At 48.1% G+C, this 16541-nt stretch overlaps 1 protein-coding gene and 1 non-coding gene across 3 annotated transcripts; both read right to left on the reverse strand.

The window, feature by feature from the left end:
- Positions 1–8366: 8366 nt before the first annotated feature.
- Positions 8367–15716, reverse strand: PDP2 (pyruvate dehydrogenase phosphatase catalytic subunit 2). Of its 2 annotated transcripts, none has more exons than XM_016213554.2 (2): positions 15668–15716; positions 8367–13919 (listed from the first exon to the last, which is right to left on the reverse strand). In XM_016213554.2, the coding sequence occupies exon 2, from the start codon at positions 13860–13862 to the stop codon at positions 12267–12269; it is 1596 nt and encodes a 531-aa protein (XP_016069040.1). In that variant the 5' UTR covers positions 13863–13919; positions 15668–15716; the 3' UTR covers positions 8367–12266. The 2 variants fall into 2 exon arrangements, with proteins under 2 accessions (XP_016069040.1, XP_016069034.1); XM_016213548.2 differs by having other exon boundaries at positions 15651–15712.
- Positions 11929–12092, reverse strand: LOC148091043 (U1 spliceosomal RNA). The gene has a single exon (XR_015716051.1). It is a non-coding gene; the product is annotated as a U1 spliceosomal RNA (small nuclear RNA).
- Positions 15717–16541: the final 825 nt, after the last annotated feature.

The raw sequence follows: 16541 nt of genomic DNA on the forward strand, positions 1-16541 counted from the left end.
GCATGCTGTGAGGATTAACTGAGATAACACAAACAAAGCCCTTACTTAGCATAGAGGCTGGGACATAACTGGCCCTTGAAAAATGGGAATAACTACTATTATTGTCATTACAGCCACAGCCATTCTTGTTTTTGTTGTTACAGTAACATTTTTATCAGGTTTCCTTTCAGTATTTTTTCTATGCGCTTATCTTTTGTTGCGGAGTTCAGGTCACAATACTCCTCCCCACCCCACACACAAGGTTTCAGCAGAAAGGAGCCCCTCCAAGACTGCTGGAGTGCTCCTCTATGCATGCCTAGGCTCCACCCCTTGGAATCACCCCTTTATAAATGGCCTTTGGGGTCCATGACCCCTGAGATTGCACTTGATCTTTCAGAGTGTCTGTGGTATGTATGCCCACAGCTCTGTCATCTCCTCAAATGCCATCAACCACTGCCCCGTAGGATTCCTGGGTCCCAGATTCTGAAAGTCAAGTTCTATTTTTTAAAAAAAAATTTTTATTGATTTTTAGACAGAGAGGAAGGGAGAGGGAGAGAGAAAGAGAAACATCGACGTGAGAGTGAAACATCCATAGGCCGGCCCCTGTACTCCCCCTAACAGGGATGGAGCCAGCATCCCAGGCATGTGCCCTGACCTGGAATCGAACTGGCAACCTTTCAGTGCACAGGACGATACCCAACCAACTGAGCCACTCCAGCAAGGGCTGAAAGTCAAGTTCTAGATGCTGGATCCCCATGTGGACTCTGCATCTGGATTCTAGAACCCTCCAGCTGGAACCTAAGGAAATGGACTTGTTTCCACAACTAGATGTAAGAAAGAATTTTCTGTGCTTAAGATTTAGCAATGGATCATGAGGACAGCTGAAGATGATCTTGGCTTTCTGGTCAGAGTGTTGGGGAACAGGGAAGGGTATGGGCTGCCAAGAATTGGGGACAGGGTTAGAAGGGCAGATTCTGGGAAGTGGCGAGGCAGAGAGAGAAAGGGAGAGTGGCTGAGCCAGGCCTCCCCCTTCCCTACTGGGGTCATTTCCCAACAGGGCAGCAAGATCAGCTGGGGTTGGGGGGGTCACATGTTCCACCTTTGCCCCAAGTGGTTACTGCACAAGGTGGGACTTCCTTGTTACCCGAAGAGCAAAAATAGGTCCCAGGTGATGGTCAGTGATCTGTGCCCAGAACCACCATGGTTATTCTGAGAGTGGCAGGCATGGGGCCAGGACAGGCTTTCGGTCAAGTGGGACTGAGCTGGAAATGGTATCCTCAGCCTGCAGGTTCGCTCTGCCCTTTTGAGAATCCTGAATGGTGTGGGGGGACTGGAGCGATATGCAGGGCGCCCTTGATGGGTGGGCCTAGTATCCTGACTCAGCTATGTGACCTTGGGCATCACCTTCCTTCTCAAATGATAGACACCTTGAACCCCACCTTTCAGGGTAGTTAAGAGAACTCTGTGAAGCTGACAGATGGTGCTCAATAGATATGTGACTCTCTACTTCAGCTGTCCCAGAGCGCAGGCCCAGGGGTCCAAAGACGGCAAGGGCCTTGCCTGCGTAGCCCAGGTGCCGAAAGGCCCCTCCCTTCCAATGTGAAAGAGCCAGAGTCAGGCACAAAAGCACGTTTCTGGGAGGCCTTGTGGGGATTTTCCAGGAACAACTCCATCCAGCTGGAGAATTCCATTCCCTGCCCTGCTGCTCAGGGACAGGCTAAGGAGGGGATGTTCCGGCTCATTCCAGTTCTGCCCAGCTCCTGCTTCTCCCCTGCAAAGTCCAGGGCAGGGTGCCCACAACATATTCTTGCTGTTTGCTGTGGAGTGTAAGGGGACTGAAGCTCTGAGGTCCCTCTAGAGGCCCTGGCACAGAACAGTGCTGGGCACACCTTTGGTCTTCTTCTTACCCCCCATTCTTTTCCAGGGACAATCCCTTTCCTTCATCCAACATATCTTAGCATTTTCCCTGGAGCCAGCCCTTGCCCTCAGGATCACCCCAGATGAACATGGACAAGCCAACATGATGGACATTGGCTTGGGGAGCGATGACACCTGACCCAGCTCAGGGGTGATGGTGGGGAAGGGTAGCCAGGCTGGGACAACCGCCTAGGCGAAAGCTCAGAGGACTGGGACACACTGTGATGTTTCCGAGAGGCTGGAACATAGGTTTGAGGGTGTTTGATGGTTATTGAGGTTAAGGGAGGGAGTTGAACTGAACTCAGTTATTTGCTGAGCTGGAATTGGACCCCAGACCTCTACCCTCCACAGCTACCCCCACAAGGGGTTTTCCTGGGTTTGGCCGGAAACAGGGGGAAGTTCTCTTTGGGGAGGGCTAGGCTGGCATATAGGAATCTCAGACAGAACAGAGTGTTAGAGCTGGGCTCAAGGGGACTCAGCTCAGCTCACCACCAGGTGGCCATCCTCGGGGATATTCCTGCACCCACATAATGTACTCTCTGCCCACAGAAGTCCCTGGGGAGTGACAGGACACTCAGATCTGCTGGGAGCAAAGTTCTTATAGGGTCCCAGCTGGGCCATGGGGACCCCCAGATCCACTTTGCCATTTTATCTCAACTTTAGCCTAGCACCTGTGCCCTCTCCAGCTTCTGCCACCATCTCCACCCCTGAGAAGGAAGGAGGTACAGGGCTCCCCTCCAAGATTTATGAGCCAGCACAGAAACCCCTGAGAGCCTCATGGGTGGAAAAAGTTACCCAGTTCTAAATCTGCCAGCCTTTGGGTGATCTCATCCCCTTCCCAATATAGTCGTGGTCCCCTCCTCCACAGGCTGGCTCCAGGCCAATGGTGTAAGTCACGAGGGAGCTGGTAGAGGGGTGTATGAGAGGGCTAGGGGGAGGGGTTTTAACATGGGGTCACACTGTACACTCTGTTTAGTAATCTGATTTCCCACCCCACCCCCTCACTTACAGTATTTACATTTAGCAGGTTCCGGGCAAATAATAATCTTCCACCATCACTTTTTTTTTCAGTATCACTTGTAAAGTCCACCAGAATGGATGCACCAGACCTCTTTGTCCAGTATGTGGAGGAAAAACATGTCAGTGGTGTCCAGTTTCTCTTTCTTACAAACACAAGTGCCATGACCATTTTTGTTCAAATCTCGTTGTGCAGTTGCCTGACTCTCTCTCTCTCTTTTTCTCTCAGAAATTCTGACAGCTGCTGGGCAAGAGGTAGGCTTTATTGTGTGACTGATGAGTTCTGGGCCCTATCCAAGGCCAGAAGTGCCAGGCTCAGGGCAGGGAGGGGGATCAGAGACCAGTCCAGGGCCACAAGGTCAGGAGTTTGGGCAGGCTGTGATCTGCTGGTCCCTCCGGCCTGCCTGCTTGAGGCCAGCACCAACCCCTAGCTTCCACCTGCTCTTGTCCTCAAAACTCCACAGACCATGTTGACTGGAGACACAGGAAAGGCCATGCACAGGGTCTGTCCTGTGTTGCATCCACACAGCCCATCTTAGGAACAAGCAGAGGGCCCAGCCTTGGGGTGGGACTCCCCCCACCCCCCAGTCCATCCAATTCCCATCTTCCTAGTGTTTCCCCAGCTTCTATTAGAATGTTGCAATGGACCAACAGCTCACTCCTTCCTGCCAGGCTTTTGGAGAGCAGATAGGGCACTTTTTTTTTTTTTTTTTTTTTATCAAATGAATAGATATTCAGCAGAATTGAGTGATCTCTTAGCAATCTCATGAAAGCTGAGAGAGAGTTTTGGAGTCAGACACCAGAGTTCAAAACTCAGCTCCGCGTTTACCAGTTTTGTGACCTTGAGCACTTCATTTTACCTTTCCAAACTCAGTTTCACTATCTGTAAAATGGGTTCATAATACTGCCTCATATGATTGTGAGATTTATTATAAGGAATTGACTCATGTGATTATGGAGGCTGAGAAGTCCCACAACCTGCCTTCTGTAAGCTGGAGGCCCAGGAAACCAGTGATGTGGTTCCAGTCCAAACAGACGAAGGCCTAAGAACAAGAAGAACCAATGGTGTACATCCCAGTATGAGTCCAAAGGCCTGAGAACCAGGACCACCAGATGTCCAAGGGTAGAAACGGGGTGTCCCAGCTCAACAAGCAGCCAATTTCCTTTTCCTTCTGCCTCTTTGTTCTATTCCAGCCTTCAGTGGGTTGGATAATACCCATCCACTTCTTTACTCAGTCTATTGATTCAAATGCTAATATTTTCCAGAAACACCCTCACAGCCACACCCAGAAATAATGTTTTACCAGCTCTCTTGGCATCCCTCAGCCCAGTTAAATTAACACAAAACGAATCATCACAACCCTCTATCAGATTCACCAATTATCAAGACTTTGCTGTACATTAGCTTTGCCAATTCCCAGTGTCACTTGGTTATTCTATTCTATTGGTTACAAGCAAGTTGCTAAACCCCCCTCCCCAGATTCAAGAGGAGTGGAATTAGACCCCACTGCTTGATGGGAGGAGCATTTGTGGTCATTCTCAAAACCACACAAAGGAGCAAAAGGTGGAGGGTTCCAGGGTCCATCCCGGGAGTGACCAGGGGGCCAGCCCAACTCTTGAAAGAGGTGATTCCAGCTTGTGGAGGAAGACAAGACCTCTTTCTCTTCTCTCACTCCTTTATCCCTGTGTGACTGTAGTACCCACACAGCCTGCAGAGGAGGATTCTGAGCTTTTTCCCCAGGGTGATGGGGAGCCATGGTAGGATTCGGAGCAGAAGAGTGACATGGTCAGATTTGAGTCTGACCAAGATCATTCTAACTGCTGTGTACAGGGTGGAATTGACTGGAGGGGGCAGATGTTGTTAGGGGTGGGGAACGAGAAAGGTGGTTGAGACCATTCTTGGGGCTGGGACAGGGGGTGGGCAGGAGGGAATGGATCCCAGAGCTCCTGGGAGGGTAGCTGCGAGGACTGGCTGCAGGGAGTGAAGCTGGTGGGGGCAGGAAGGTTTCAGGGGCAGTCCACAGAGGGGGATACCCACATTGGGGAGACTGGAAAAGGTGGCAGCTACTCCTCCACCACCCACAGCCCACCTTGGGACCCCAACAGCCCCTTTCCACACAAGTCAGGGCTGAGTGACCACAGGACAGGGTCCTTCCCCCACACCACATCCCAAGGACTTCCAGGGTCTGGTGAGGCTTCCTGAGGGTGTTCCAGGTTGCAGTCCCAGGGAGACCCTGCTCCACCTAGGGGTGAGTTTCAGGGCCTCACCTTCTCAGGAACACTTCCCTCTACTCCAGCTGCAGCTGACGTCAACACGGCCAGATGGCGACATCTAGAGGCAGCCTTCTGCTTCATGTCACTTTACTGCAGATTCCCAGCAAAGGGCCTGTGCCAGCCCAGGGCTCCCCATTGGTGTTCTCATGAGGACATCCTCGGGATTTAGTGACCAAGCCACCAGACAGAACTTGGAAGAGGCCCAGCCCCTCCATCCCTTCATGCCAAAGCCCAGTGCAGGGCCGGCAAAGCCCCTGGGACCCCAAGTGAACCAATGAATACCCTCCCCTCCCATCAGCCAAGGAGTATGTTGTCTCGTTAATGACGTTCCCTGTCCCCAACCCACTGCACTGCGTTGTTTCAGAGGAAGGGTCATCCCAGCAGCTCAGTCAGCTTCTCTTGGAGCCAACTCCTCCACCTCACCATCCAGGCCTACCTTGTGTCCCAGGCCCCAAGTTCGAATACACAATGGCCCTCACCTTTTTATAGTGATCTTTTTTAGCTAATTGTTCATTTCTACCCACCCACACCCATGGTCTTTTCTGGTACCAGGCACTCCTCACCCTCCTCCTCACTTCCATACCACTATTCATGGTTTCCCTCCTGCTTCTCTGGTCTCTCTCTTTTGCTGGTTCCTTTTTATCTGTTCTTCTCATCCATCCATCCATCCATCCATCCATCCATCCATCCATCCATCCATCCATCCACCCACCCACCCACCCACCTATCCATCTGTCCCCACATCCTTCCTCATTCTTTCTACAATCAATTGGACAGGGGGCTGAGCCCTGATGTGACAGGGATAGGGGCGGGAAGGAGAAAAACAGGACAAATGCCCAACAGCACCTGGTCATAACACTGAAAGGAAAGTGGGGGGGGGGGGGGAATTGAGGTAGGACTTTCTGTGCTGCCCCCACCCCACCTCCATGCTGAAGATCAAGACATGCCCATAGTCCTTTCTGAGGTTGCTGCATGGCCTTGCTTACTCCTTCGTTCCTGGAGACCACTTGAGGGGCTCCTTCTTGCCCACCAGCCACATCTGGCTACCTCCCCTTCAGCCTTCACTGCAGCTCTCACCCCTATGTCTACAATGACCCTGGAGCCTGTCCCCAGATCTGCTGGACTGGACTCACCCCTGTGCTCCTTTCCCTGGATGGGCCCCTCCCCATCCCCATTGTGCCCAGTATTATGGGCCTCTCGGCCCCAGCTGGATGGGGCCATCCCTGGCCAGCTCCGCATACCTGGCTCTGGGGCATATAAGATTTGTGTGGGGTGGACTGGACAGAGCAGCAGCTCCTGGCAGACATTTCTTCTGTTCTTCTGCTGCAGGGAGAATGAATAGGATTGGGCAAGTGAGGGCTTTCCAGAATCTCGGGAAGGCAGGGAGAGTTAAGATCTGAGATTGAGCTGGCTTTGGAAGGTCCCTCTACAGACCACTTTTCTAGGGAGTAAGAGTAAGTAACATGTTTGCCAACTTATTCCCTTGCCAGTGAAGGTCAGAACTGGAACTCTGGCCCCCTCACTTCCCACCTGCTCCTCCCAGACAGGGATTTCCCATGTGGAGCAGATCAGATCAGGGACCAAAGGAACAGATACTCTGACCCACAAAAGTTCAGTAAAGGTTCACCCATCCCAGAGGTAGCCGCTTGGAATGCCAGCCACCCATGATTCAGAGGATCACCAGCCTGGGAACTACTTAAGGACATTTAATAAAATCAAGTAAATGAAAACAAAAACTCTAGAGGTGAAAGGAACAGTATAAGCTTTCCCCCCTCTAGAATGAGCCCAAAGAGCTTACTTTAAAAATTTTAATTCTCAGTGTTTTCCCTCTATTTTTATCATGTTCTGAAATGATGGATATTGAAATGTATATGTTAAGTATCAAGCTTTTTTCCAGTGCTTCTCTGCCCCATCTAGAACCATCCTGGGGCAATATTGGGCACTAAGAGATGTTTTGCGAATTACCATCCCTTTCTGAGAGCCCAGTATTGGGACAAGTGCATGGGCTGTAGACTTGCCTCAAATGCGCCCTACCTTGGTGTCAGGGGCAAATTTCTCAACCCCTGAGCCTGGTTTATCGTGTTAAAAAGAGGGAAACAGCTCCTCTAATCATCCTAATGGGACCTCAGACACTCCCTTTCTCCTGTTCCATCTCCAAATCTGCTCCTCCTCAAGGCCTGATATAACTATCGTAGCCCACACTAGTGTTAATGACTAATGTTCATAACATTAGTAATTAATAATAATGTTGTATTTGCATTTTAAGAAGCATCTATTGGAGCAGTCCTTATGAGCTGTATCTCTCCAGAGGCAATGAGATATAGCTCAGTTAGTGGGGGTGAGATGGAGTGAGGTCTTTAACTCTGTCTAGGTAGCTGCCTAGACTTTTCCCCCCAAAGCTGACTCTGCATTTAACATTAACATAAATTTGCCCTAGCTGGTTTGCTCAGTGATTAGAGTGTCGGCCCATGGACTGAAGGGTCCTGGGTTTGATTCCCACCAAGGGCACATACCTTGGTTGCAGGCTGGACCCCAGGTCACGGTCAGGGTGAGTTCAGGAGGCAACCAACCGAGGTGTCTCTCACATCAATGTTTCGCTCTCTCTCTCTCCCCCTTCCACTCTCTCTGAAGAGCAATGAAAAATACATCAAGTGAGGATTAAAAAAAGTAAAAAAAGATTAACTGCAGGCTCCATTCCCAGCAGGGGGTGTGCAGGAGGCAGCGGATCAAGGACTCTCTCATCATTGATGTTTCTATCTCTCTCCCCCTCTCCCTTCATCTCTCTGAAATCAATAAAAATATATTTTTAAAAAATTTTAAAGGGTTTTATTAAAAAAAAAAAAAGATTTAACATGCTTAGGTAAATAGTATGAAACCCCAGCAGACAAGCCTTGGCACTGTGTAGACACCCTCATAATGAAAGCCTTCACTTCCTTCTTTTCAGGTCCCCACACTAAATGAGGGCTTCCGGTGTAGTCAGCAGCCAAAAAATTGGCAGAGAAAACTTCTTTTTTGGGTAGATTCTTTTTTTTTTTTTTTATTCCTAGTGAATTCTTGAACAGACTAAAATCTTCCATGACCCGATAAAGGTGGTGAAACAAAGGCTGGCCTTATCTGGAGCTGTAAGAACCTAAAAAAAATTCATATTCAAACCAAAAGAAACTGAATTTCATTTTGCCTCTTTTATTTACAAGTTTAAATATCTCTAATGGTTAGAAAATCAATGTCAAATATGAACATCGGTATACAGCTTAAAATACAAATGTCAGTAAATATTAAATAACATGGTTAATAATTTTTCTAACTAAATGCTTAAGAACTATCTCCCAGGGGGCAGGTTAAATGTTAGGTGCTCGAGGCATAAAGAACAGAGCCTCGTCTGGCAGGCGTGTCTCAGTGGTTGGGCATCGACCTATGAACCTGGAGGTCACCATTCGATTCCCAATCAGGGCACATGCCCTGTTGCTGGCTCGATCCCCAGTAGGGGACATGCAGGAGGCAGCCAATCAATATTTCTCTCATCAATGTTTCTGTCTCTCTACCCCTCTCTTCCTCTCCCTAAAATCAATAAAAACATATCTAAAAAAACCCCAAAACAGAACCTCAGCCTGTTCAGATGGTTGCACAGCAGTCCAAACATGTTTTTGACTCAGCAGTGCTCATGGCAGCAGGACAAGCTGTGCCACCCCGGCTCCTAAGCTACACTGGGGCTTTTTCTATCATGGGAAAGAGTCACATTCTGGGACAATAAACTACTTTAAGATGAAACTAGGATGTGTCAGTTCAAGGATATTCTGGTTTAACCTGGGAAGTTAAAGCTTCCCCCTGTCAAATGAACATAGGTCACCAAGGGCTGATAGACAAAAAGAGTCAAGCCAGACTCATTCTGAACACATATTCTTGTACCATACAATTAATTATTCTCTTCTTTAACTGAAGTGTGAACTATTTATATTTCACTTATGTATAAAAGGTACCAGCCAAATCAATTGTGTCTAACCTGAACTTTATCCAGTGTGCCCAATACTAGAGATCTTTTAGGCTGGTCATACTTCTGGGTGAAATGTCTATATGTTAACATACCTCAAAGTTTACATTTTCATTATAATAAATTAGTTTTAAGGTTATAATTAGCATCTCAGAAAACTGAATCTAAGTAACTTGACCTAGCATACTAATTAGAACTTAGAACTAATACCATCTTCCCTATCCATTTCGACCAATCTCCAGAATCAGTAGAGATGTATTTTATTTACATATAAAATACCTAAATTAGGCCAATTATTACCAAAGTTTCTTACCTAAAATAATAAATATGTAATTTAAGGCACCAAAGCATACTTTATTCAAAAGCCACAACCAAGCCTTGACTGGTCTGGTTCAGTGGGTAGAGCACTGGCCCATGCACCAGAGTCTCAGGTTTGATTCCTGGTCAAGGGCATGTACCTCGGTTGTAGGTGCCAGGTACCGGGGCCATGTGTGGGAGGCAACCAATCGACGTACCTCTCTTACATCGATGTTTCTCTCTCTCTCTCTCCCCCCTCTCTTCCACTCTCTCTAAAAATCAATGGAAAACATATCCTTGGGGGTGAGGATTAACAACAACAACAAGTTACAACCAAAATATTAAACGTTCAATCTCATTTTTTAGTTCATTTTAGAAGTCTCAAAATTGAAATCTTTATTAAAAGGAATGATAAATGCTTTGGAAGACCTGACAAGTACCAACAACCGCCTCTCAACCCATGTGTTCAAGCAGTAGCCCATGTGCATCAGGAAGGTCAATGACAGCAGAACTGTGGTCAGGGAGACACACACTGGAGTTTAACAAGGAGGCACCCCTTGGAGCATTCACAGAGTTCACAGTGGAAAAGGCAGACAATAATCTGTCCTTTCTTCTCTCACTATGCCAATTAGAAAGCAGGAAATCTACTGGCAGAGAAAAAACAGATACACTTAGAGAAGCAGCTGGGATGTCTGTATTCTCTCAGTTGTCCTAATAGTTTGTGAATCAGATATATTTATGACCATGCTGGCTCCAAAACAGGATTCCTGCTCTGTAATCCAGGTAAATGCTCCGAGGGTACCCAAGGGTTAGTGGGCATGAAGAGCAAAGGTTGTCAGACAAGCAGCCTTCGGCTCTAGCAACAAACCTTCATGTGAGCAGAATGGCAGTGATTCACGTTATACTTCTAAGTTAAGATTTAGATTAGAAGGAATGGTAATGGTTTCAGGATAAAAAGAACCAAGGCTTAAACACTCAAAAGAGAGCTTCTTAGATGGAGCCCTATCACTAACCAGTTGCACTGAAAACTTGCAGGGAAATGTGTCCCCAAGCTAGAAGTATACCAACACTTGAATATCACTGGGACATGAACAAAAATGAGAAGTCAATCCTAGTTATTTTGCTTTTCTTTCAGTGGATGGCACGAGGGGGTGAGATGAGGAGAAGATTGACTAATGTAGGGCAGGAAGGTAAAAATGCCAGTTTTGTGGGATTATATTTGTGTTTCCATTTAGGGACACATTTCCTGTTATTTAAATGCTACCATAATTCATAACATGAAACTCATCTCCCAAAAAAAGATCCACATGGTTTCATTTTAGTCTGTGCAGCCCACAGAAGCTATTACAAGTTACATTTATTTTTGCCTGAACTCCTGTACTCTATATACTGTCCAGTTTCTGAGGAGAAGCAATGTGATTTATCCCCCATTCTAGAAGCAAGTGTCCCATCTGACAAATTTCCCTCTGCCCTCCTCCCACTGGCTCTCAGGATACACATAGGGAGCCTTGGTTAGTGACTATTCTCAGGTCCTTCCTTCTTCACCTCTCCTGATTCAGGCTAAATCTTAAGTCTATAATCCACTGCATAACCCAGTACTGCTTAAAAGTCGGACACAAGGAGATCACATTTTCTCCTTCCCTGCAACCATTTGAAATGGAAGCATTCTTTGCAATTAGAAGCAGCAGGATGAGGAAATTCAGTATAGAAAAGGTAGGAATTAACAGAAGAATGTTTGAGAGGTATAATCAGAAAGGTTAAGTACTATCACTAAACCCCCAGTGGCTTACACCCTGGAGAAAATATGAATTCAGGGAAGGCCAGGGATTAAGGCATAGACAGAAGTTACCTCTTAGTATGGCTCAAAGGTTCAGGGGTAGGACCCAATGGAAGGGATCAAAAGCTGCACAAGTAAATTCAGCTGGCCCAGAGGCCTAGCCCCTCTCACCCTCAGCTGAAAACCAAGACAGGTCATTCCAAGCATGTTGACAGCAGACCTGTTTGCAAGTTTGAGGACTCAGTTTTAAAATAAACTAAAATAGGACTAGAATGCAGTATTACAAAATGTTTTCATAAGTTTAATCACAAAAAAGGTTAGAATGTTGCATAGAAGTGTTCTGTAATATTCTCTGTAAACCTAGGTCTTAGTGATTAAAACAAACAAAACCTTCCTTCACAGTCTAGAAGTCCATAATTGTGAATTGAGGAAATTATCAAGTTTGCAGATTTTACAGCAAAACTTCAGAGGATTCTGAAGTTCTTCATATGACTGAATTAAAAATCATGACTGAATTCACCCTTTGGAGGCTCAGGCTGACAGTTTAACAAGTGTCTTTATAAAAGGACATGGGCTACGTGAGCCCAAGCCAATTCTGTGTCTCTGTCTCTGCCCTCTCTGAGTGGAAGAGGTGACCAAAACACACAGAGACATGAAATTACTGCTATTTGTTTTTTTTCGGGGGAGAGCATGAAAGCAGTCCCCCACTACCACAAATTATGCAGTCGAGTTCCCCACATTTGGGGAAATCGCAGGGATCAGCACATCTGGAGTACAATGGATAAGCCTCGCCCTGGGAAAACCACCTTTGTGATCATGGTATCTTCCCTGCCACATAAGTATACTGCTATTGATTTTAAACTTAGGCTGTTTGTTTTTTTCTCACATTAGTCTATTATTAAGCAAGCTACACCTGACTACCCTTTTAACAGTAAGGTTTGAATAGCCAGTTTAAGAGTAAGTGAAAATGTCTCAAAAGAACATTTAAGTTAACCTTGGCAACAGGATGGGAGATTCTTAACCTTTGTAATATGCATCAATTGAGTCTGAGTTAAAATACACCACAGTGACAGTGATATCGTCCCTGTACATCCTTGCCAAGTCCTCCGGCAATGTCAGCATCGCAGTCAGCCGCTCTGGATCCATCTCCCCATACTCATTGCTCCCTATGGCGTGTCTGATCAGACGCGTGGCTGCATTTTGGTCGGCAACGTGAAGCCCCTGGGCTTTCCTCTGCAGCAGCAGGCTTTGCATGAGCCCCAGGTTGGCGGGTCTCTGGGCCAGGTCTGGCTTGTGCCGGCCTGCTTCACTCAGGTGCTCCACCACCAGCCTCACCACATCCTCACTGTCCAGTACGTCCCATAGGCCATCTGAGGCCAGTACGAGGAACTTATCCTGGGGCCTGAGCCTGTGGTATGTGAGCTCAGGCTCAGCAGTCAGGTAGGGTGGAGTGTAGTAGTGCTGTGGGGTGAACTGGTAAATGTTGAGGGCCTCGGTGTCAAAGCCCCTCTCCAGGACACTGCGCTGCAGCTCTTTACTCCACTTCAGCTGGACGTCCCCGAATGCCCTGCAGGGCATGAGGACGCCCAACAGCCTGTCGTCCACGATGATTGTCCCATCTTCTGACTCAGGATGCTCCCTCTTTAGCCGTGACAGCTCAGCCTGGTTCCAGGCATTGTGGTCATGGGTAAGGGGCAGACAAGACCACATGCCATTGTCCTCCTGGACACCAAGGATGGCCCGGCAGTCACCAGCATTTGCCACATGCAAGTGGACCCCATCAACATGGGCCATGCAAGCTGTTGCCCCAGAGAAAGCAACCTGGAGTGAAAGGTTCCTCGTCATCTCATCTTCCAGAGGGGCCTGGATTTCCAGTGAGATGTCAGAATCCAGTCTCTGGAAGGAATACATTAATGCTTCCTTAATGTTCAGTCCCATTTCCATGTGCAGTTCAAGCAGCTCCTGCCAGTAGACCCGGAGGTGATCAAGGTGCACTGACGTGACATCCTTGTAGATACTGTCCCCTGGGTGCTTGAGCCACTGTAGGATGGGCAGCATGGGCTTCATGCTTTCCATTGCTTCCTCCATCTGCTCCAAGGTCTGCTGAGACATCAGCGACACTGCCACATAGTAGAAGAGCCTCTCACTTACTGCTTGAGCACATGCATGGCCACCATGTCCATCAAAGACGCCAAACATCAGCCCATTGGTCTGTAGGCAGGAGGCTACAGCTCGCCGGTCCTCTACTGGGGAATTGGCAGCCAGCTGGTTGCTCTCAAACCGCAAGACTGAATTTGGGACTCCACTGACGCTGACGGGGTTGAGAATCTTGTGTGCTGCCTCACCAGCTCGTAGCACTTCATTTACTTGCTCTGGGCTGAGCTGCAGGTGGAAATCGTCTTCCTCTGTCGATGTGTGCCTATAGGCTTTCGGCAGAGCAAAGCCACCACATGGGGCATTGTTTTTTAGGGTGGTTGATACCCAGGAAAAGAGAGCCCTTTTTGATTTATTTCTACTTGAGGCACACCTTGAATAGAAACACCTGCCCCCTTGTAATGTGGCGATGCTGTTCCTTGCAGAATTTAAGATCCAGTAGGATACAGTACTTGACATTCTGAAACTATACCAGCAAATGTGTTCCTTCAGCAAAAGGGTGTTGTTTATTTAAATCTGAAAATTAAAGTTTCAAATTTAATTTCTCGATAATAATGACTTCTGAAAACATGTAATTTGCTACTCTCCTGAACAAAAGTGATTTAAGGTAAACTATTTAAAAGAGTTTGCTAAACTTAAAATACCTAAGCAAGTTGCCCTACCTCCCATTATAACACATAAACACACCCCAGGAAATGTGAAAAATAGAGTCTGTATACACTCTCAACTCTTACACAGCCACTGTGGGCTTCCCCATAGAGTTCACTCATTCTTCACAGCTGACCCAGTGGTCCCTTTTCCTCTCCTTCCCAAATCTTTTCCCTTGCTAGAGTCCAGTGTCTAGCTCCCATGTTCACTCTCCCCAGCAGACTATCCATGTTTATTTATATACCTGCTTTCCCACTAGCCTGTAAGCTCCAAGAATTCAGGAACCATGGGTCCCTTACCAGTGGCTCTTCAAGACCCAGCCTTGTACCTAGCACACAACAAGCCCTTAAATATTGGCTAACTGTGATTTTTAAAGGCCCAATAGCACTCCAGGTATAATACTAGCTATCTAGCATCAGACACACTGCCTGAGCTATAGCTGTTCATTGGTGGGATGGGAATAACAGTCTCGTAAGGTTTTGTGAGGCTCCAAAATAAGGTAATTACTTTTATCATTAGGTGTATTATCCTCCAGACATTATGTACACATTTTCATATAGTTGTAACCACAACTTTGAACCCAGTTTTCCTGTTAAGATCATTTTATTCATATTACATTTCATGGATCTGTAATACCCCATTTTGATATAAACAATCACAATTTACTTAACTACTCTCTATTGTTCGAGATACCAAGGTCATTTCCACTGCCATTTATAAAACATCAAATTGTACTGTACCTTCTGCATCAACCTTTTCCCTACTTAGGTTTTATCCTACTTACTTCCCAAATGAGGAATTGGTAGGTCAAAGGCTGTAGATGCGTATTGCCAAACTAATTTCCAAAAGGTTCACATCTGCCTCTGTAAAGGCATGAAGGAAACAGTTTCCTAGCACCTTTAACAGCCTTTGGTGGTATTTTTCCTTAGGAAAAAAAAAAAAAAAGAGCTGCTCTATTTTCTATTTTCTCCGGTGACCCGGGAGAAAGAGCATTTGCCACGTGTTTTCGGATTTCGTTTGTCTGTTGGGGTGTCCGAGAACTCCCAGAACTGAGGAACGGCCTCTTCCCAGTCCACCCTGCTGAACTTGAGGCAGGAGCTGCCCTCAGAGTGAACAGAGGGCGCCTGCCCCCTCCCCCCGCCCGGGGCCCTGCAGAGAAGCCGGGCAGCGGGGTCCCACGCCAGGCGGTCTGCCTCAGCCCTGATCCAGGTTAGCGTCCCTAAAGGAAACAAACGGGTCCCAAGTTCAAGTCTCTGACCCGCGGTCTCATAGATAAGAGAGACGCCAAGCTCTCAGGGCTACTCCCGGGGCTAAAGGAGCTAGCTAGTGCCTCGGTACCCAGCAAGGGTGCTTGGCTAGTCGCGAGCCCACGTGGCGCGTGGCGCGAGTGGGATGACCGTGGCTGTGAGCCCAGCTTTTCCCCGCCGGCCACGGGCCCGCCCCTTCACCTCACCTCACCTGACCCGACCCGACCCGACCTCCGCTCTCCTCCACCCCATCACCCGAGACGAGCCAGGGGCGTGGCAGACCCACGCCAGCGAGGCCCGGTGGAGTTAAACGCGTCCATAACCCGCGCACGACCCCTTCCCAACCTCGGACCTTGTCGCTGCCCTCACCGGCTTGCGCCACTGCCGCGGGGCTCGGTGCCGCCCCAGCGTAGAAGCACCGCGCCTGCCGCCACCGGAGCCTCCCTCTGAACGCCGCCAGTGCAACTCCAGAAGGAAGCGTCCTCTCGCCAGCCCTTATTGGTTCATCTGAGGAGGCGGACCCTTAACGGACAGTGGAATTGCCCAATGGCTGAGGAGCGAGGGTGGGCGAGCGGAGGGACGGACCTGGAGAGGCTAAATCCGGTTCCTCCCCCCTCCCCCCCCCCCTCCCGGCTGGGCTCTGACCTAGAGCAGGGTGAGAGCAGGGCTACGGATCCATTCAGTCATTTGGCTGAGCACCCCACTGCGTGACCGCCCGGACTATGCACACCCCAAACCCGGTAATCTTTCCAGTTCCTTACTGTTCTTAGGGATTCCCTAGGGCTTCCTCTCCGTTTCTGTGCGGGCCAGTCCAGACCCCTCTCCCACGCGCCGCAGCCTTGCAATTCAGCTCCGGCCGAAGGCCCCTCTATGCCTCAAACACAACTTGCTCCCAACACATCTTCCGGCCAAACCAGCTCCTCCTGTTACAGCATAGTAAGAAGCTAGGAAAATTCCAGGACAAGTGGAATAGGGAAAGTAAGACAGATAATTAAACAGCAGTTTGTGGCCACCTAGTAACTCCTGTCTTCCCTAAACGAAGGACACCAGAGAGTAAATGGTTTGCTTTCCTCCTCACCAGCCAGAGCGTAAATAACTTTAAATCACACGGCTCAGGAGGACAGATAACAGAAATCCAATTAGTGCCATTTGCCAACCACACTCAAGGACAAATGAAATTAATAAACCTTATTTTGGTATATCAGCATAAAGCTGATGAATAGTCTATTGACATCCTCCCCTA

This window comes from Miniopterus natalensis, chromosome 18 (assembly GCF_054644295.1).
Source record: "Miniopterus natalensis isolate mMinNat1 chromosome 18, mMinNat1.hap1, whole genome shotgun sequence".
Lineage (NCBI taxonomy): Eukaryota > Metazoa > Chordata > Mammalia > Chiroptera > Miniopteridae > Miniopterus > Miniopterus natalensis.

What these genes read in the sequence shown, in the direction of transcription:
- PDP2 (XM_016213554.2), bottom strand. Translation starts at nt 13,862, where the DNA reads ATGTCAAGTACTGTATCCTACTGGATCTTAAATTCTGCAAGGAACAGC.